Source organism: Haplochromis burtoni, unplaced genomic scaffold (assembly GCF_018398535.1).
Source record: "Haplochromis burtoni strain Fernald_Lab_line unplaced genomic scaffold, NCSU_Asbu1 Contig_12, whole genome shotgun sequence".
Taxonomy (NCBI): Eukaryota; Metazoa; Chordata; class Actinopteri; order Cichliformes; family Cichlidae; genus Haplochromis; species Haplochromis burtoni.
The window spans coordinates 4,427,071-4,450,266 of record NW_024582373.1 but is presented as its reverse complement, the minus strand read 5'-3'; the positions used below and the strand labels follow the sequence as shown (position 1 = coordinate 4,450,266).

Sequence of the window (23,196 nt, the reverse complement as noted above, 5' to 3'; positions counted from 1 at the left end):
TTGCTGTGTGTGCTCAGATGGGATCAGAAGGGTTGTTCATGATATTGAGAAGCTTTTTAGCATTCTCCTCTCAGACCCCTCCACCAAGTTCTCCAGTCTGACACCCAGGACAGAACCAGCCTTTTAACCATCGGTCCATTAGGTCAGTTATACTTGAGAGAGAGAGATGTGGTTCAGTGTAAAAACTATTTATTGACATCTATTTATCTCAAATGTATCACATAAAAGAGCTCAGGAATCGATTCTACATGTACTGTAAAGCAGTTGCTTACCACTGGGTGAATGGGATGCCAGATGAGGTCAGGTCCAGAAAATCACCAACTTATGTTACCTGCAACTCATCTACTCACACTATGGTGCAGCTTGAACCAACGGTGCATAAATAAGCACAGCACACAGAAGGCCCCACCAAGGCACCCAGTCACCTCCACTTTAGGCCTTCTGCTTCTAAATAAAAGAGAAACACAAGTTGTTGATGTATCCAAAACAAAAATCAAATGCACCCTCTGTGGTTAACCTGACTGCAGAAACACACTGGTGATCATCAGCTAGAAAAAGGGCCTCCTACCAGCTGAGTAACAGCTAACTATCAGATAACTTCACAGTGCTGGAAGGCTTCAAAGGAAATAATCTGCAGGTGATCTCTACAGAAACTTGAGTAGCACCAAACATCAAAAATGAAGCCAACTGAGTCTGAGGCAGCAGCAACATGTGCGCGACGCCCACCTGTAACAGTTATGGAAGGCCGCACAGCAACAAGTGAGTTAGTGGAAGATACTCAGATAGCAGCTACGATTTATAGTAGCACCATATAATGTGATTGACTAATAACGGTCATTAATAATGGAATACTGAAACATAATATTCATTCTGTTACACATACATGTCTCGTTGTCAGATACCACAGCATCCTCACACCTATTTAATTTTACAGAAACCAGATGAATTCCCAGATACTGGCCTGAAAGCATTTTCATTCAGATGGCACACTGTACATGTGGTAATGAGAGAATATTGTACTATGATAACTAGAAATTAATTTTAAACAGCTGCTTCAGAGATTTCCGCATTAAACGGGAGGTTCAATCATCTGCAAATAGCTCTACTGTAATCAAGACTATAAATGTGTTAGAATAACATTATGAATTATTTATGCCAATAACCCATGGCTACAATATAACCAGGAAAAAAAGTGTGCAATTACACTGAACAGAACATGTTTGAGCTCTTACTGCACACTTACTGACAGCACATATGCAAACTATGGAATAGGCAGGCTTTTATATAGCACTTTGAATAATTTTACAAACCACACAGTGCACTTTATTCTATTCACTGTAAACAAATAACTTCTTCTCACATTAAGGCCAAGTCCTGGCACTAAGAGTTTTTAGTTGACTTGCTAACTGATTTAAATTCCCACACTCCTAAATCATAACTTGGATTCTTTAAAACATTTCTAGACAAGATAAATCTTGTCTAGAAATGTATTCTATGAGATATTTATCGGGCGTGGAGGCAGGCACCACCAGTGTGACTAAAAGTATGAATATTTAAAATGAGACACACATGTTGGCAGAAGAAGAAATGACTAAATATGTGCAGCTACATTTATTCCTATAAATAGAAAGGGATGCAATGAGGGTTGCAAATGTAAAAGACATCTTTGAAAGCTGTGGACGAATGCTCTGCAGACAGCCAGACAGAAAGGTAGTGGTGACCTACCCACATAAAGAAAAAGGTGGGTGCTTTTTACAAAAATGTGCTTTCATATATAAAAGCATCCATTTGACTTTTCAGAGAGGAAGATTAGCTTTGGCTATGGTGGTGGACAGTGGAGAAGTGCAATAGACTGAAATTTAACTTCCTGCCCACACAGCTTGACTGACTCCAGTGAAACCTTCATATGTTAAATACTTATTTATTAGACAGCCAGTGTGGACACAGACACGTGTCCTTTCAGTCTGATCCTAGCTGTTCTCTTGTGTAATGAAGATGTTCCTTAAGATGCTTCATATTCTTTACATTGAAATTGATCATCACATTGATTTCATCTTGATTTATTTAAAAAAGAAGAAGAAAAAAGGTGTGTGGGGAGGTGGGGGGAAATTTCTGGTTTGTGACTAAGACCACTGTAGTGTAGAGGCAAAATTAAGCTTTAGATCCAATTATGTCCAATTAGAAGAAAATTGGTGTCCGTGTACTACTGTTACTGCCTGCTAATGTATGTCATTATTCCCTGCTGAGCTACAGAGGAACGCCATCCATCATGGCCACAATTCAGGTCAGCTGACAATAGTGACATTTGCTCTAACATGACAACTTCTGCTTGCTTTACAAAAATGGAGCGCAGAGAAACAATAGACTGTGAGAATACAGGCTCAGTGCATTGCATATTTAGGGAGGAAAACCTTGACCCCTACAGCGAGAATGAATCCAGTAGCTGCTTTATGATGTGGAAGCCTTTTTCTGACATGGTTTTGGTTCACTTCTCCCATTACAGAGACAATGTCAAAGAAAATCAATACAAAAGTTCTTCTGAGTGCTTCTGTCCTGCTGGATAATAGTGCCCCCATCCAGCAATTATGATTGGTCACTGAACAACTTAATGAGAATTAAAATGATATGAATAATTATGATAAAATTAAATGAGGGGGTATCTTTGGCAAGAATGGTGCTCCACACAGTTCAGAATCAATGACAGCTGAACTTTAGTTGAGTCTGACCACCCATGGTGGCCCCAAACCTTAAAAAAACACTTCATATTGAGCTTTTTTTTTTTTTTTACCTGCTTTAACAATGTGAAAATATACTGCAAAGTCCATTGACACAAAACTACATACATGTGCAATTAAAATATAAAACCAAAGTATAGAGTCCAAGATGATATATAAAAATGTGTCTATTACATTATTATATTCTCACAATTCTGTGGAATTATAAATTGCCTTATGGATTCAAAATATAAAGAGCTACTTTTAACATATCACCTTCACATGAGGGCTTGGAAGTTTATCCATCTCATGTATTGTTTGCTGATCCAGAAATGCAGGGTGCAGCCAAAACTCAACAAAAGTTCGATTTGGGTTTGTAGATCTCGGTTGCTGTTGTGCAAGTGTGGGTAGCATCCGTGAAGAAGGTCTCATAAATTATTTCAGAGAGCCTTGATATGCGTCATGTGTGGAGAGCTGTATGTTTTGATGTGCTGTCAAAGGGATAGCCAAGAATATCTATAAAACATTACTGTTTGCCTTTTTGCGTGCCCCCCAGAAAGCTTGTTTACTTCCTGCTGGTTTTATTCCAGCAGTAAAACTACATATCCTCCCTTGTGTTGGTATTCACAATGTTTACACAAATGTTATTATACTGTAAAAACAGAAATAATATCACTGTGAGCAAATAATGAACTCGTGACTAGGAAGATTAAATTTATCTCCAGCATCCATGAAGAACAGAGCGAAGAAAACTGCAGCAGAAAGTATGGTGGCCTGGACACAGTAGCCTCTGTAAATGTCAAAGCAAATCACTCAGGTCAGACTATAAGTTGCTTTTCCTGAGAGGAGAACTTGTTAATAGAACAAAAACAATACCGTTTAATGGGTTTAATATACCGATCAAACAGGACAACTTATAAAATATTAATGCTGAAGAATAAAATGTTTATTTGTTTTCTTTTGGGGTGTCACCACCAGGTCAAAGCATTTCAGGTGCACAAAAATTCAATACAAATTCATCTGCTAGCAGTCACTTGAGGGCAATTCTTTAAAAAACCCAAACGATAACAGCAGAGCATGAGGAATCTTGAGGTGTCCCTGAAATATCACTAGTGTCATCAGCCAGAGGCTGAGACATCTGTCACCTTTTATTCTTTTGATACATCATTAAATCTTCATTTTCTCCCATGAATATAAACTATGGCTATATTGTGTGCTATAGTCCTGCAAATACATCAGCGTCATCCTATATTTTCTCCTTTTTCATTCACTAGAGATAGATGATGTGAGGGTGAACACAAATGTCACAGCAAGTGGACGTTATTCTCTAAACTTAATTAAGTGAGTAAAAAGGGATGTGACTGTTCTTGCCAAAAGAAAATTACCACAAGATGAACAGGCAATGAAGCTGCAAATTACAAAAAGAGCATCTATTGATGCTTCCTCTGTGACAAAAAAACAAAACAAAACTCTTTTGTGTGCTCAAATAGCAAACATTATGAGATCTAAAGTTGTCTTATCAATATGATAAGCACACATAAGCACCAGTGTTTTTTCTCTATTTCAGAACCATAGGTTTTTTTTAAACACGTGGTAAAATGTGACTAGATTAAAAAATAGTTTTGACAGAAAAAAAACAAGGCTGTGAGATAAAGAGATCTGCTGACAGCATGATACTTCCCATAACACTGATGCTCAGCAGTGTTGTGCAGTACTGCAAATTTTCACACCAATACCTGTATCCATACCAATACTGATACTTTTAACCTATAAAAGCAGCCTAAGTAGGGGAGAGCAGTGTGTCATAATTTATGAGATTAATCATTTCTGAACACATTCTACAGACACTTCAATAGTGTATGTAAAAGTAACACAATTCATTGGTCTACACTCTGAACTTATAGGCGAGAATTAAGATATCAGTGCTATAAAGCTAGTATTGGTTGGATATCAATACCAGTGTTAGGATGGATACTATGGATATTTAGATCAATCACCTTTAATGCTCAGAGTTGGCTACAGAAAAGCAATATATGGATATAAAATTAATAGATGAGTGAAATTTAAAAACCCCTGGTTAGATTGTTGCAAACAATGGAAGTGAAAGCAATGAAACAATGAAAGAATAAAGTTACGTTGAAACCAAGCACACCATTGTTTCTCTTGTGACATTACCGATAAGTTTGATGTGTCACATGACCCTCTTCCTATTGAAAAAACAAAAGTTGTATCCAAGATGGCCGACTTCTAAATGGCCACCATGGTCACCACCCATCTTGAGGAGTTTGCCCCTTCACATATACTAATGTGCCACAAACAGGACTTTAATATCACCAACCTTTCCCATGTTATTATGGTGTATCCATATAAGTGGCCCACCCTGTATATGTTTGCCATGCTCGTGTCCTCCCAGGTGTTAACCTGCGTTCTCTATCTTTGTCCTCTGTGTTCCTTGTTGGACTGCTCGTATACATTGTGTTATTGTAACTCACTACCACAGAATCCACAGCTCTGATGCTTTGTTTGCTTACCTGTTAATCCGTTCAATGCACTTACCAGACCTGTCTTCTTTTGTCACAGATCTTGTCCTGCTGTAGCCACCTGCTTCTGGAGAAACTTGTGTTCCACTCCCACCCACAAGAAAATACTTATCTGAGCTCAAACTCATCAGAATCAGTATTCTTACCCGTTTCTGTGCTTGTGCCACCCAAAGACTCACCTGTAATCTCCACTGTAAAAGCAATAACTACTTGAACCAGCAACCAGCTTGGAAATAGAAACACACTCATCTGTCAAACCACTTGATGGTAACAAGACTTAATCTTGCAAAGGAACAGAGATTTCTGAATAAGGATAAATACTTACTCGTTATAAATTTGAAGTGTTCATTAAAATCATTAAAATCCTTGAACTTTCTTCCAGCGTGTCCTGCCAATGAATCTTTAGCATGGCCTTAGCAGAAGCTATGACAATATTATGATCAACTGAACTCCTTTTTTTTTATTATTATTTTTCTTCCTTGGAGCCTCCTACACATGGCTTGGCAGTGTTATGACTGCTAGCAATTTGGTTTAATTACTTTTTACAAATCATTTCATAATTTGTTGCAAAAATCTGAATAATCTCCATCAATACTCATTCAAGTGAAAGGCGGGGTCAGAGTGGATGAATTAACCAACAGAGTGGGAAAAGCAGAAAAAAAATCTATTAGTAAGACCATAATTTCAGATCCCTGGGATATGTTGGAGCCTATCCCAGCCACCACAGGGCCGGAGGCAGGGTGCACCTTGGGGTGTGCCACGCAGGGCTAACACAGAGAGGCAGAGAATCATTTACGCTCACATTCACACCTATGGGCAATTTAGAATCACCGGTATCTCTTTATCTGTCCACCATACACAGACTGGCTGCTCATATGCCTAGAGAACAGAATCAAACATAATTTTTAACGTGGAAAAGTTTTTTTTAGTGCAAAGTGCTAAAAATAGCAGCACAACTGAATAGTGAAACAGCAATGTTGCATGGCAATATAACTCATAATCAAAATGTTTAAAAGGCAAGGTTTAAGCCACATAATACAATTACAACATATTTACAGTGTAAAATGGGGAAATAACTAAATAACACAGAGGCTCTGCGTATAAGATGACTTACAGTTTAGGTATTTCTACTTTCCTGTGATAAAATGAATTATTACTCCATTAGTGTATGAAATTTGTTTTGTCAACGTTTTCTCAGGAAGAAGAGAATAAGACCAAAGTGAACCTTACTGACTGGCCTGCACACAGTCCTGAATCGATTGATCCCACTGAAAATCTGTGGGGTGAACTGAAGACCAAGGTCCATGTCAGAAAACCATCAAATCTGGAGGAGAAAAATGGGCCAGGATTGCTCAGGAGACATGAGTGAGACTTGTTGAAAACTATAGCAAACAACTACAGGCTGTTATCCCCCCCCCAAAAGGATACAAATATGTATCTACACATTTTCAAGTAAATATAATTACATTGTAATTTCAAATAAAATGCTTTGGAAACTCCACTTAATTCTAGATGATTTGTACCCTTAGCCCTGGGCTGCATTCCAGATATAAGCAATGGGCGGCTGAAAAATTGATTCAGTTGAATATTTCCATCTAAATGGTTAATTTCAATATCCTTTCTCGCCCAACTATCAACCCTGTGATTGGCTGATATTTGTCTTGTGCAATCACACCAAATACCTGTCTGTCTCCCAGGCAAATGCTTGAGTCTGATTATAAGGCCATGTTTGAAATTATACACATTTCAGTGTATTTAAAGCTATCTAGCCATCTATCTGTTATATCTGTGGTGTCGCTGACAGTCTGTGACCGTCTCCTTTGGCAATGAAAGTACAGAAAATACAAACACATGTTTTGAGTCAAGGATATAATTTAAACTCTGTTTTAAGACAAATTGTAACAGCATGTATGTATGTAGGTAAGTACAGTGTGTAAGCTGCCGTTCTGTCATGGTCCTGGGTCTTTTTAAATGTTTTTGAGAGTTCTTTGTTCTTTTTGTGTAAGATTCATGTTTGGGTTTGCCCTTTGTTTCTTTTGAAAAATTAGACTACCAGTGTTGTTTATACTTTTATGTATATATATGTTTTATGTATTATATTTACGAGCGGCTCCTGTATATATTGAGCTTATTGTTCAAGTCTTTTATTTTAGATTTTCTTTGTTTGGGGTTCTGTAAGTTTTGGTTAGTCCTTAGCTTGTTATTCATAAGAGTTGTTTTCATTCTTTTCCTTCAGTTTCATTTGTGTTTCCCTGCCTGTTTGTTCTCCCTGTGTCGACTTGTTATCCCCTGTTCAGTTTTTTTTTTATTTCCTGTTTTATTTCGGTGGAGATTTGTTTGTCTCACCTTTGTCACATTTTCCATGAAGCTGCTTGTTCTCTTGAAGTAGTTTCCTGTGCTTCATAGATTTGTATACCTAGCTTTGGTCTTTGTTAATCTTTGGATTTTGAACTTTGTTAATCTCTGGTCTTATCAGCATTAAATGATCACCTTGTGTTTGATTTCAGCCTACAGCGCCCTGCTGGCAGTAAAGTAAAACACAGACGCGCACACAATTTTAAAGCTGTCTTCTGCTTTCTCATGACACATACTGATGTACAACAGACAACAGTCCCAGACCCTGTTAGTAGCTAACAGGAAGAACCAGGTGTGTTGTATTTTCAAAATAAAAGCCATTGGTTGATCGGGAGACCAGTGTGATTTAAAATGTATGGACTTCTCAAAGTACAACTTCTCAGTTTGCACATACAGCTACAGTTATTTTGTAGTGTGATTTTCAAAATAAAAGCCCCAGGATAGTTATGGGAACTTAAATAAATCCTCCATTTACATATTTCACATTTTCAAGATGTTTTAATGTTTTTAAAAATAAAAACTGTGTGTTCATTAAAAAAGATCACTGAATTTTGAATTAAAGTCTTCACTTATGGAAATTTACTTGCATGCTTTAAGCTGTCAGATTTTCAAGATGAAAACATTCTATTTAGCTTTTTGAATCTTTTTTAAACCTGTCAAATGCTTTGTCACTTCGGCGAGTTTAGTCAGCCTTTTGAGTTACAAGTGTTGAGAAACCAGCATAAGATAAATTCCACCAGACAGAACAAAGACCCTTGACAGTGATGGGCTGAAAATGGGTTTCCATTGACAGCGTGGTGACAGTAGGGACTGTCTACCTGCAGAGAGCATCTGTCTGTTGCCAGATAAAGGCAACTGGTCTGTGGGCTACTCTTGTTCTGCTGTTGTTAGTGTGGCAGTCACTTGTAAAGAAGAGTGAAGTTTAAACATTAAGAAGAGCAAAATCAAAACAGAGCCACACTGAAGCCACTGTCTGTGCTTTTCATTCTGTATACATGGGACAAGTATCTTTTTTAAAAATTGCACATTTTCAACTCCACCCCCCACCAGTCATTGCGACCGACCAGTTGCACCAGCAGCAACAATTTCTCTGGAGATTCTTCAGTGATCACAAAACTCCGTTCAAAAATGCTTGACAAAAATATTTGACATTGGACCATCAGAAATGAAGATGTGGTTTGCTACAGTCTTATAAAAGTCAGCAATATTAAATGTCCCACGATCCATGAAATAGCTAACAAAAATAGCTGTGTTGTTAGCTATTTGTTGTTAGCTAATAAATGGATACTAAAATTTAAGTTCACTGAGATTCTGTCCTCTTCATACTTTTGTGGGTAGCAGAAAATAAAGAAGGTGATGATCGTTTTCAACCTCAAACCAAAACAGCTGTCATATACAGCATGGTCAAATGGCACACTGTGCACTTCTAAGGTACAAAAGTTTCTATAGTTCCTTCAGCACCTTAGCTTTACTTAATTCCTCTGAAATAGCGCTGAGGGCGGCTCTGTGTTTGTACTTGTTTCCAGGAAACAGTTTATATCTTAAGTATTTGGCACAGATGTCAGACCATTTTGAGATGACAGTGGAAAATCTTTTGTTAGACTTTATGCACGAATGCTAATGAGTACTTTAATGTTCAAAAAAAGGGAATGCTTTGTTTTTCAAGCACTGCTATTTCTAGTAAGAATGCAGCCATATTGCTTTTCTGTGATTCACTGTAACGACACCACCAGGGGCAGTTTTTCAGCCCATGTTAAAGGCTGGGCACTGACACGGAGTCATGTACTTAATTTTACTTTTACTTTTTAACGATAAACTCACTGAAAGTGAAAAGAGAAAGCTGCAGTGCAGACATGACCATGCACTGAATGTGAACACAATGGGGGAAAAAATTAGGAACTGCGGGTGTTAGCACGGCCTCATGAAAATGGACTTTCTAACTGACATCTGAATGCCAGTGTGGGGCTTTGATTCAGTGCTATCTAACAAGCTGAAGAACAATGCATTCTGTTTGAGTTAGACACAGTGTGAAGACATTGTTTTGAAGAAGGGAAAACCACAAATGAGAAGTTTTTCCTTCATTACTGTGGGAGGTTAGGGCTAGGTGGGTTCGGGATGGGGAAGGGTATGTGATTCAGTGATTCAGAAACAATAAACAAAAAAACACAAGAAAAAAGGTTTAAAATAAGTGCCATCAGCTGACATCGTCTTTAACTTGAGTGGAAAACATGTTGGATTCTCATTTTATGAAACTAATTGGCACTGATTTGTGTGCTGTAGAGTGCCTTTAAATTAAAAAATAGTCTTCAATTTCCATCAAATTCAACTACACTGTTTGAATGTGTTTTTCTTTTTTAGACTACAGAAAAATGCACATAATATGTAAGTCTTCCCACATCTCTCCCCATTAGTTTCTCTCAGTTTCTGTTGTCAGTAAAAGCTTCAGCCTTTGCCCTCCCGTTCATTGATGGGCGGGATATAAAAGCAAAGGGTTTTTTTTTTAAATTAAGAAAATATCACAATTTTATAAATCTATGTTTTGCCATATATGACTAGAAAGTGTATAGATACAATATCTGTAAGGTGCTGTACTGTGCAAGTCTTGAGCAACCCCTCATTTCTTTATATTTCACTAGGTAAATGAGAATTAAGCGAAACCATTTATTAAGACATGCAAACAGAAATGGAAATACAGCACAGGCAAAGACAGAGTTTGTACAAGTCTAATGAACTTGAAAGTCTGAATAACTAACTGAACTATTTTAGGAATAGTTCACCAGTCTTTTTAAAAGACATTCAAAGCTCTTCTTTGGACGCTGGCTGCACTTTGTTCCATTGTCTCACAAGATGATCTCACACTTCAAAAGAAGCCAGTTGATAGGATTTGGGCATCTATGTAGGATGCCTTTTAGATAAGGCATTTTGGGTATGTTCTACTAGGAGGAGGCCCCAGGGCACACCCAGGACTCCCTGGAGAGATTGCATCTCTCGGCTGCCTTGAGAATCTCTCAGTGCACATTATATAACATGCCTTATTTACCCAACCACACACACACTTTTTGCTTTACCTAAGTGTTTTCTATCTAGCATTCACACTGTGATAAACGCATTGGAGAGGAACTTGGGGTTCAGTATCTTGCCCCAGGGATACTTTGGCAGCGACTGAACCACCTATCTTCTGATTAGTAGAGGACCTGACCCACATCCTGAGTTACAGCCTCGCAGCACCCATAGAATCCCACCCCTGGGCACTTTTAAAAAAATCAAATATGTCTTCCCCTACTGGCCAACAGAAAAAAAAATGTTAGGTTACAATGGCTCCACTTTTCAGTCTCTGAATCTTGAATTCCCATTTTTCATATACAGTCCACTTTAGTAGACTGTCTTACTGTTTGAGAGCTTGGTTCATGGATGAAGTGGACGGTCGGTTAGCTTCTGCTAGGGCACCAGAAATGAGTATCAGCGTAACTTCAAAACTGAATTTCTAATATGTTGTGTTGAGCTGGCTTGATGAAAAGCTGGAGGGTGAACCACCTATCCACATCCTTGGCTGACTGCTGAACCATCAAGTCAGGACAGGAAAGTATGTATTTACCCACCACAGCAGATAATGAGTGACCATAAAGAACCTGACTACTGTTTGTCTGGATGCATTTCCGGCATCTGTGTTTTTCCATTTGTTACTTAAAGTCAGAGGCGGAGCCAGACATTTGAAACACCCGGGGCTTAGCCCTAAAGGGTAGTATGCATGTGGGATTTTTTTTCTTTTTTCTTTTTTTTGGGGAGGGGGGGGGGTGTAGAAATGACTGAAAGATTGGGCTCTGTTTTGAGTTTTGTTCAAAAAAGAATGACTTCATATAGGGAAAAAAAGATATCACATATACAGGACACCTTAAACTAGTTTTTTAATTAAGCAGCAAGGCAGAACAAAGTCGGGCCTGTATCGAGACACGAGGACTAAACCCCAATTCAACCAGACCCAGAACTGATCCGGAATTAAAACAGGACTACAACAGTAACCAAGACAGAACCAGAATCAGAACTAGATGATAGTAGCACTAAAAATCATCATAGACCTGCACTACACTTATTTTTTAATTCTACCAAAGTCCACTATTTAGATTGAGAAAAGTTTATATAATTATTTAGCCTTGTTGTGCAAACAAGCCTGCATAACTTAATAAATATAGAATTTGAAAAATAGCAAACCTAAAAAGAAACACTAGGTACGAGATACATGAGGACCTATGATACGGTGATACTTTTGGTAAACAACCATTTGACTAACATGTGTGTCTCACCTGCTCTTGTTCATCTCTGTTCTGTCCTCATTCTCCTCTCTCTCCCTCTTTGTGCTGACAATCATCAAATATACAGTTGAAACCAGATATTATACTCTTCAGATCAAAACACAAACACTTTTTTAATTGTAACATCAAATCAGACTAAATGTTTATTTTTTTAGATTGATAAATATAAAAAACATATTTGTTAACTTTAAGAGTAAAGAGAGAAACTGTCTGTATTTCTTAATTGCAAATGGCACCAAATTGTATTCAAACTGAGCCACACTTATGGAGCTCCACAGTTCTTTCCTGGTGTTTTGGTTGACATCTCTTGATTTCCCATGTCAAAGAAACAGGCTCTGTGTTTTGCCTTATATGCATCCACAGCTGTGCCACCAATTTACTCACATGGACTCTACTAACCTATCAGAAGCTTCTTCAGCTCAGAATGGAATCGTCTGGAGTTTTCTTATTAATTAACAATAAACTTAGTGTACATGTACTCCTAAATTTGATGAAAGTGATAAAAAATAGAAGCTCTGTCTCTCTTTATTCTGACATTTAACTAATTCAAAAGATATTTCAATATTTATCTAAAACAAAAGTTTACTCTAAATTGATGTTGTACAGTAAAAATGTTTTATGTTTTCTCCCTAAAGTGTAAATATCTGGTTACAAATGTGAATATCCTGCTGTGTACTGAAATCCCTCTTGTTTTGCATAGAAATATACTGAACAACATACAAAGCATAATATATAAAATAACATTTACCTGAGTTTTTTCTTTGAAAGAAGCCTCTAATGTCCATTCTTATATTTCAGTACATAACTGAAACCGATTTAGTCGGGGAGGGTAAGAACTGAAAATATGAAATAAACACACGTAAGCTAAGACTCTCTAAAAAAAATAGCATTTGTTCGGCTTTTCATTTCGCCATTTGTTGATTCACTTGAAGAGCAAGTAACGTAATATTGGTCAAGTGATCAGTTTGATATCAATCTTTCGTGATTCACCGTCATTTGTACGGTATGAATGGTTTGCTTTGGTACCTGGTCAAACTTAAGCTGTCCTTAGTATGGCTGGCTCCGTTACTCCAACAGCGCACTCACAGGCACAAGAGCACCTGGCTGCAGCCCCGCCCCCTCGCTCAGTTGCTTAGTGCCTGAGCTCGGATCATACCAATATCAGGGGGATTCACGCACAGTCGTAAATTCCCACTGTGTGCATTATGTGCTTCGAATATTGTGTGTACTTTTTGTTTTATACAGTTGTCAGCCAGGCATCTAACTATGAAAAAATTACACTCCAAAAGACCCCGGGCTTCTGACAAAACAACCCGGGCTTAAGCCCAGTAAGCCACCCCCACGCTCCGCCCCTGCTTAAAGTTGTGGTTAGCCTGGCAGCAATGTTTGATTTGTGTGGGCTATTAACTAAAAATCCAAACCACTAAACAAGGTGTGATCAAGCTTCTGCACCGAAGCAGTGATATAACACTTCCTCCCGTGTTTAACAGATACAAATCCAGCATGCATAATTACACCTGTAATTTACAACAGCTGAAACCTTTGATTTCACCTTGTATGTGAGCATACTTCTATACTGATTACACTGTAAACCATTCATTTAAATGTTGCAAGAGGAATGATTTAAGATTTAAGCAGTTGTCTACTAAGCCTGCTGCTTAGTCTCTAGAGATTTCTCAATATGGAAAACTAGTCAAAACATTTTTTTTTACTCTCAAATACAAAAAGAGCAAAAAGCTATAGGAATGCAGCATGAGTTTTAAATGCTTCTAAGACTAATAAGTTCCTTCTTTATTTTGAGCGTACTCAGTGACAAGTTTCTTGCTTCAGCACTGATGTTTATCAAGACGTCAGAGCTGTAGTTAACTGATTACAGGCGCTGCACAGCGACATAACAACACACCACTTGCTCAGACTTGCCGGCAGGAGCTGAGAACAGCCTGAGGAACTGACCATGACTACAGGGATTGGGTGTCACAAAAGGTGACTCACAAGGAGGCCGATTGAGGAAAAGAAACTCCCTGCATACGTTACTTAATCCACACACACCCAGACTCAAGACAGAACAATGGTGCAGAGATTTTGTTCGTTGTGGTTTTACTTTTCAAGCGAAATACTGGAGAACTACCCGAGGTGTGTGAGCCCTGACCCAGGAGCAGAGTGTCGACACTGTACGTAACAATGCCATTTTTTCATGAGCAAACATTCCCATGAATCTTTGACCAGAGACAAGTAATTTGGAATAATGTAATGAGACAGGAGCTTTTTTGATCAAGTCCCTCTTAAATAATCATCATATTATTGCTTTAATTTCTCAGCATTAGCTCAGTGAGACACATATATGTAAAAGAACTTGATTTTCATATCTTGGTCATATTATTAGGAACAGGTTACTTAAGACAGAATTTATTTACTGATTAAAAGAATGTGATGCAGAGAAGAAAAAGAACTAGGCAAACTGATAAGCCATGGTAGTCTTAACTAGTTGGGACTGAATGTGCTTTAGCACACTGTGAAAGTTAATTGATAGTTAATTGAAAACAGAATAAGCAGTCGCTTAAATCGTTTCACTCTGCTGGACCTGTAATAGTGTTTGTGGTTAATAATTATTTTGCATCTAAGAGGGAAAAAATCCATTTAGGATGCTGATAGGTTTTAGGAGTGCTGGTAGGCAGGTCATCTTTGGATGAGCCATTTTCTCCCATTTCCAGTCTTCGTGCTGTTGCAAGGATAATTCAAGCTATCTTTTGACTATCGGTTAAATGGATACCTCCTAAAATGTCAGACTGTTTTTTTTAAACTTTCCCAGAGATTAAACAGACATCTTTTCAAACTGAGGCTGCAGGGAGTGGACTGGAGGGGAGTCTGTTTCTCTAGGCACAGGCTTAATGGTTATTTCAGCGGGTGTCCTGTGGTGTTAGTTAATCAATTGTTGTTAAAGTCCTCAGCATGATATATAAACCTGAACTGGCCTGAAAAATGCTTTGAGTGCTTTGAGGCTAATGGCATTTGGATACACCGAGACAGGGAGGTTAGAACACTGTTCTTGTCACACTTGGTCATTTCAGTTTAATAGTCAGCAAATAAAGTAATTAAACTGAAATTCAGGTCGTCCCTAATCCATGATAACACACTGTATACTGTAAACGGACGTGCAACAGAGAATACATTTGTCTCAGTCTGACACACACTTGGGTTCTGTAAATGTAAATGTTTGTGTAACAAACATCTTTTATGGATGTCTTGTTTATGTTAGACACATTATTTCACAGTCACCCAACCCTTGAACAAAGTTAAACTGGCTGTTTGAGTTGTTGTCCTTTAGACTCGTTCGCGTCAGGTAAAATGCTTTAGTGATTGCGGCTTTGTTACCCAATAGCCCCTTTTTCATTACCAATTGAGTGCTGACCAAAAAGGACAAGGGATGTGACTTGTGTCAGCAAAATAAGTTTGAGTAGCTCCACCCTGACATTTCAGCCACAGGGGTTGAGATAATGAGTAATCTTTCTGGTTTGAGTTCACATGGGTTTATAGGAGTAATCTGTGTGAAGACACTGCAAATGTTTTATTTGATTTTAAACCAACATTCCTTGCCATACATAACAATAAATAGAGTCACACTCTAAAATTAAAATGTATTGTCTTTGAGGAGTGCTGTGCCACTATTCCCGATGTATTAACAAAACCTCTTTGTGTCCGTCAATATGTTAGATTTTCGTCATTCTGAACTTTGTACCCAAATACAGAAGGGGAGTGGCTTTAGGTCTGAAACAGGTTTATGACTCCCTGTGAGCGAGTTTCGAGTCTGATAATTTGCATGTTAGAACTGGAATCCACACCCTCAACCTGCAGACTGCTTATCATGTTGAGACACCTCTGCTTCTTTGTCTTTTTCAGTAGGCACACATGAGTCTCTAAACATTGAACATAAGTTGAAAATATGTAAATGTAAGCGGGATATTCTGGGAGCAGTCAAGAGGATTTTCACAGAGTCAGGAATCTAAATGTAAGTCACTGTTATTGAGTATAAGATAACATTGTTGTGACTAGCTCACTAAGCTTTTGAAGCCGCTGAGAGACATTCAGCGAGCGGCTGTAAGAATATCAAATGCCTCGCTTTCAAATGAATGAACACTGGGAGATTTATGAATAAATGTAAACAGAAGCCGTTGTTATGAGGTGTGTGTCCTATGATTAAACGCGTTGCGATAACAGCTGCTCAGCCTTTTGACATTTCTGTTTACCAGAAAAGCAGCACAACCAAGCCGCACACTTGAAGGAGCTTTGATAACTGAGATCTAACTCAAAATGTAAATAACTGTGCATGTATAAAATCAGAATGTACAAGAAAGCTGAAAAGGTACCTGAAAACAGGTATAAGAAACAGCTGTACATAAGGTGATCTGTATGTTGGCAATGGTTCATGCTCTGCAGCAAAGTCGGCAGTGAAAGTAAAATTTCCACTCACACTTTCCCATAGAGGAAAGTAAAAGCGAAAAGGGCGAGTGCAAATTTGACTCTACGCTCTCTACACTTAGCCAACATTAATGTGAAACTAGAGTGAAAAGCTTGAATGTTTAAATTGTAACACTCGTTTGTTCAGCCGACATGTGTTTGCATTAATCTGGTGAGACCTGATTGGACATATAATGTCAAATATAACAGGGAAGCACCTGGATCACCGAATTAATGAAAACCGTGGGCTTTAAAGGCTACAGTGTTTTTTTTAATTTCCTGTTGTCCAGTACTAATATTAACAGGGGCAATAGCTTTAAGCTGTCAATCTGTCAATCTAAACTCTAAAGGGGCAAAAGGGCACCCCAGTTTGAAGCGATTCACATTTAAACATGGAAGGAGCAGATATGGTGTTCAGTATTTCAAAACAGCTTTCAAAACCAAAATAAGTGTAAAACACAGACCAGATTTACCAGAGTACATTAAAAACCACTTAAAATATAAATCTACTGACAGCAAATTATCATGTAGTTCCTGGTTTAGCTATTTTATTTTGTGTTATTTATGTAACATGGGCATGCTGAAGCATGAGATATTTACCACCCTCTTCTCAAGTAATTTATCATATCTTATTATTGAGTGTTACTGAGGAAATGCTGGTTAGCTAATCAGTAAACAGCTCTTTGTACAGCCCCTGATTTCTTTTTCTAGTGGTGAGCTCACCTTAACGTCAGGTGAAAAACAACTACACCTTTCTAACCATCCAACCATGCTGGGTCTTCACGTTGATAAAAGTGACAGAAGTGAAAACAGGTTGGTTTTATTTACATTTCAACTGTACAGTGGAAATTCCTTGATGTGAATTTTTAAGTCTTTCAGGTTTCGAAACAGCGCCGTAAAAAACTGATTATATGTTGTTGAGGCAAACTGTACACGCCATTAAAACAAACCATGTGTTGACCAGGACTATAGCTCACCTGGTTGAGAAGGCGATCCACATGCTGAGGCCTCCATCAGAGGCTCGGGTTAGAGTCTGCTTTCCTGTCTGTAATATGTTATAAGGCCTGGAAAATGCCTAAAATACATCTTTAAACATGCCTTTTAATATCTTCATCACCTCATAAACTATCTAGAACATTAAATAATTTACTGCTTTATATAAGAACACTGCCTTTAATGTACTCTTTGACCTTTCCATGCAAACTGTAGTATAGTTTAACATTAACAACTTTCCGCATACTGCATTACAGCTTACCTTTCCTCGTTAGGGTTGCCATGAGTCAACATGTTCCACCCTGTTGCACTGTTTGCTCTCTGATCCTCTAACATTATGTCATTTTCTATTACAGGTCCTACTAAAAAAGTCTGGAGCCATGGAGTCTCCAGAGTTTTCCCTGTTGTCCTCCTTGCGAGGTGAATTTAAATCAGAGGATTTCATTCAGCCTCACTATAAGGAGTCGTATCGGCTGGCAATTGATCGCTTGGTGAATGGCGGCAGAGACAGTTACCAGGAGTTCTTAAAAGGAGAACGGCTCGGGAGCTTTCTCTCAGAAGATGAGATCCTCTTCATCACTGGAAATGCAGAACAGCTCCCACCTCAAACCCAGACCGAGGAAATCAAAGATCCCTCGGATACCAAATCATCCTCTGGGACATATTGGCCCATGCACTCAGATGTGGAAACGCCAAATCTGGACTTAGGGTGGCCGGAGGTTTTGCATGAAATGTTACAGACTAATATAGATCTGCTCTTTCATCCACCGAGACTAAACAGCCCAACAATTAAAGAAGTCATCCGGAAGCACATTCAGGATGCAAGACAGGTAATCAGAGCTACCAGCAACAATGGACTGAGATATGCGGGCACGCATTGATCACAAAAGCATGTCAGAAGCACCTTTCTCCTTCAGGGAAAAGGAGTGTCTGCCTGGGCCAAAATCTGGTTCTGCAACTCACCATCATGAGAAATGAGTGTGTGAACTATTTTTATAGTAATTTCGATTGCTGCATTATAAGAAGCAGTTTACACCTCAGTAAACAGCCTCTGTCAGTTTTGCGTAGTGGACGATTGCTTTTTTAAAAGTCTGAGCTGACTGTTAATTAAAGCAGCATGTTCACCAGAAAATGGCAGGAAAGTATCAACATAAGTGATCAATGCGTGCCCGCATATCTCAGTCCTAAAGCTCACAAAGCGCTAAAGAAACCACCCCCTCAGTTCTCATGCTAGTGAAGTGTAAAGAAAACGGAACTGGAATAAATCTTTAATGAAACAGAGCAGCTGCACTGTCTCAAGCCTGTCCAGACAGCAACTTTTAATTTTTAAATAGTGCATATATGAAAGTGCATTGGAGATCACACACAGTCCAGGCACAATATGTATGAGTAACACTCAGTAAAGTCACACATAGGTTCATTACATCCTGAAGTAACACAGTGTGATAGTGCTATTTTCAAAGCGTCCAGGATTTTCACCGTCTGCATTATCATTAGGAACCTTTTATGTACACTTACTGAACCTGAAGTGAAATCAAAGAACGAAGCAAAAGGGCTCTAGTTTGGTCCCACTCACAAAAATGTTCCAGGAGTGACTGAAATGGATTTGAGATCAATGGATGGCTGTGGCTCAGGAGATACTGAATCCCAAGTTGCCCCTGATGCATCCATTGGAGTGTGAGTGTGTGCATGCCTGTTAGACAAAGTGCTTAGGTATAGAAAAAGTGCCTGTGTGAATGTGCATGTGATTGGGTAAACAAGACTTGTGGTAAAAAGTGCTTTGAGTGCTCCAAACATTTAAATGTATTGATTATAGATAAGCACATGTAGCCGTTTATCGTGTCCCTTTTTCTTCAGCATGGAATCATGTTGGAGACTTTCTTCATAAGTGATTTTTCAGAGTCTCATTTAAGGCAATTTACCATTTATGAGCTTGCAGATGTCAGATTGATTTACTATTCACTGTTGATTTGTCCTTGCAGGTCATTGCCATTGTAATGGACGTGTTTACTGATGTGGATATATTCAAAGAAGCCGTCGACGCTTCAATACGGGGAGTCCCGGTTTATGTGCTTTTGGATGATTACCATTTGAAAAGTTTCCTGACAATGGCTGAAAACCAAGATGTGAAACTCCAACAACTGAGAGTAAGTTTAGGATGGAATGGATTTATTTGATGTTTTGGCTGTGCATGCATTCTTACATGTAAATATTATCTTCCCAGGCTTAAAATGTTTTTTAAAGTTCACAGTAATTAAGAAGATAGTTTTCAAAAAATTGTGTTTATTGCCATATGCAAAGTAACAAATGACCTTTTTTAAAAAAAATAAACCTTAACTTTAAAGCGTTAAATTATTAGTAAATCTGGTTAATCCTGTTTTTGGGTGGAGTTGTAATTACTGGAGAGAGATTACAACGACTCAAACACACCTACAAAGTTCCTTTTAAATAGAAATTACATGCCAACAGCAACAACAACAACTCGACGATTCAACAAATAATCGGAATGATTCTGTACAATATGCATGCCTGTATCACATATTAATTTCCTCTTTGACATATTATTACCACTTGTAAAATGTGACAGTCATACATATGTTCTGACACTCTCCTTTCATTGCTCTGATTGCAGAACATGAGGGTGCGCACCGTGAAAGGTCAGGATTACCGCTGTCGATTAGGAGCTAAATTTCATGGTGCAATGGAGCAGAAGTTTCTTTTAGCTGACTGTCACACAGCAATTTACGGCTCATACAGGTAAACAAAATTGCAATACAACCGGAGCTGTGGTTGAGACCACTGAGGTGCACACAAAAAGCTTTCAGCACTATATTTGTTCTGGCTCTTTACAAAATTTCTGTCACAGTTAGTATTTATTATTTGTTTCAGCTTTTTGCTGTTTATTAATGTGAAAAGCTTGTAGAAAATGTGACTGCACTTATAGTGGAAAAAAAAGTTTCAGTATTCCAGGTGTTGTAAACGTATTTTACTAGTGTACTTAGAGTCTGTAAGTGCAAACCTTTAAGTGAAAGGTTTTCATTTAAAGTGAAAGCCTTTCAGTTTGAGACTAACAACTATTTGAGGATAACAAATCTAAGCTGAAAACCAAGGGAAACAAATCAAAATACAGTTTTTATACAAGTATTTTCCTGTTTGTTTACAGTTTCACCTGGTCATTTGAGAAGATCAATCTGAGCATGGTTCAGATCATCACAGGACATCTGGTGAAGTCCTACGATGAGGAGTTTCGAACCCTCTATGCCCGATCGATCGTGCCACCTGAACTGTGTCCTCCAGAGGATTTGCTCCAACGAAACGGGTCACTTGGGCAACAGATTTTACCAAACTGTCATTCTGCTCCAAATCTTCAGCGGAGGGACATGTTGAGGCAAAGTCTGGACACAGTCTATCGGAAGACTCGTGAGAGGAACCTCGGTCAAAGAGATTATGAAGAGAGGCTGTTTGAAGAGGAAGATTACAAACTTAGACCCTTGATGGAAAATGGCATTGGTGTTCAGGAATTTCAATCAGTGGAGGAGATGAACTTCTTCAAAAGGCACAGCTATGCTGGAGAGAGGCAAGATGGACACGAATCCATCCCACAGAACATCAAGCCTAGAGGGAGCAACTGGAATATCTCTAGAGATGGAGCAAACAACTATGCTATGAATAATTATTTACAAGTGCCACAGATACACAGAAGTCACAATTTGCAGTCTTACAACGGAAATGACAAACGAGTTCTATCCAAGCAGCAGAACATGCCAACATTGGAGAATATGTCCAAGTCCTATATGCGTACATTGAGGATCGAGTCATATCTTAATAATCCTGATGTCCCATTTGGGGACTCTTGTGACTATTTAGACCAGTTTGAACAACTGGACAAAGCTAGCCTGTTCATGCAGGGAGGGATGAGGTCCTCTCTTGCTCTCAGGCCAACCGTACAAGAACAAATGGAGGCAAACAGATATCTACATACTTCTAGTAGTCTTAGCCCCACAAAAAACAGTCATTTACACTACTCATCCATGCAATGGACTCCAACAGGAGCAGGCTATGATACAGGTAGAAACCCTTATCATTCATATGCCAACCTGAGCCGAGCTAAAGACAGGCAAATAATCACAAACCCTAACATTTTCAGTGACAACTGGGTCAAAAGGCACAGTGTGGCAGATCCGAGATCAAGCACACACGAACCATCAAATCACATGTACAATGCTTTTGTAAGGATGCAAGAAGGCCAAAGTGAAGCAGCAATGACTGCACTGAATGGAGGACATGGGTCAAACCTAAATGAAGATCAGAGATCTGTCTCCCATTATGATGTCAAGAGCATGACAAGCACAAAGAGTCCCAGTGGCCCCATTTGGCAGGAGCCACCGGCCCGGGCTTTGTCAGCAGTAGCCCTGGATGTGAAAAGCAAGGATTTGACTGATAAATCTAACCGCACGGGCGCTAAGAAAATCACATCTTTGCTGAACATACAAGAGAAAAAAGAGAATTCAATTAGGAACTCAAAAACACCAAGTCTCACGTCAGCGGACAGCTCAGACACTCTGACTGCTGAGGATGAGGAGAAAACATCAGTTATAGAACAAAAACATCTCCCAAGCAGAAGCATTTCTCTCAGTTACTTCTCAGAGCGCCAGAGGAACAACGTGGAGGGCATAAAATCTTTAAAATCGCGATTCCAAGCTGAGAAAGAACAACAACCTCCGCAGAGCGCTCTCTCCAAAACCACCACACAGAAGAAACCCAGCATTTTTGACAAAAACACAAGGCCTGGATTTCACTCAAGCAGCTGGAGCAAAGACCGAGGAGGTGAGAATCGCCTGTCGAGCAGATTTGAGCCTTTCGGCTCATCGGAAAAGAAAACCTCTCTACGCACTCCACACAGCTTCAGAATCAAACCGTCCCAGGAGAAGTCCAAAAGCCTTCCAAAAGGCGAGGCAGCTATTGAACTCAACAGCACTCAGGCTGCCCGTGGACATCATGAAAACAAGCTGGAGAAATTCTTTCAAAGAGTGGGAAATTTTATACACAAGAACAAGTAGCGACGTGTCTTAGCATTACGCACACTCTTCACAGGTCAATAACTACTAATGCACATGTGATTGGTAATGTTTATACATGTAGCTTTGCACTTTGCTGCGTTAAGAAAATGTTTTGGCAAACAGAGTTTACGTCTTTACTGGTTTATAGGTGCACTGATGGATGCCATATATTGGCAATCTGGAAATACAATTGTCAAGCTGCTTTTGTGTCTTTCTTCTACTTGAACTTCCTAACAAATTCACTGTCAGAATGTGTTTGGGGATGCGTACCTTTTTGTTGTTTCAAAATGTCACAAAAGTATAAAATGTATTGCTGCAAGTGCATACACATACCAAGGTGCTGTTACTACTGCCAAAGCCACATGAATGTTGACGGGTAAGTTACAGAATAAACATTGCAAATGCTACAGGTGTCCAAGATAAGATATGATGGAGCACATCCTGTGTCAGACAGGTTTTGCCGAATGCTGGGAGGGTGCAATACTTCTGTAAAACATGTGCTGTATTTTCTTAATAAAAATTTGCATCACTTTTAATATATTGTATTCAGGAAAATGAAGAACACTTTCTTTATTAACTCATTGCTTTTAAGAGATTCATCATAAGAGTTTGTTTTAATTCATGGGTTTTGTGCCTTAAGTCAAAAGTCAATGTCCCACACTTGACTCAAGGTGCAAGCCTGTCTCTAGGCAATATGTTCGTATATTCTTCATCCTGGCGTTGTTCCCGCTGGTGCAGGGTCCGCTCTTCGGCAAAGGTTTCTCCATTT

The 23,196-nt window shown here is 38.8% G+C and overlaps 1 protein-coding gene across 5 annotated transcripts; it reads left to right on the top strand.

Moving 5' to 3' along the window:
* The first annotated feature begins 13,943 nt into the window (after positions 1–13,943).
* On the top strand, positions 13,944–22,963 carry fam83b (family with sequence similarity 83 member B). Of its 5 annotated transcripts, none has more exons than XM_005915525.3 (6): positions 13,944–14,090; positions 17,086–17,187; positions 17,724–18,197; positions 19,350–19,514; positions 20,000–20,124; positions 20,531–22,963. In XM_005915525.3, exons 3-6 carry the CDS (start codon positions 17,748–17,750, stop codon positions 22,425–22,427), a joined length of 2,637 nt encoding a protein of 878 aa, XP_005915587.1. In that variant the 5' UTR covers positions 13,944–14,090; positions 17,086–17,187; positions 17,724–17,747; the 3' UTR covers positions 22,428–22,963. The 5 variants fall into 5 exon arrangements, with proteins under 5 accessions (XP_005915587.1, XP_005915588.1, XP_005915586.1 ...); XM_005915524.3 differs by lacking the exon at positions 13,944–14,090 and adding an exon at positions 14,113–15,925; XM_042215718.1 differs by lacking the exon at positions 13,944–14,090 and adding an exon at positions 14,113–15,925 and having other exon boundaries at positions 17,066–17,187.
* Positions 22,964–23,196: the final 233 nt, after the last annotated feature.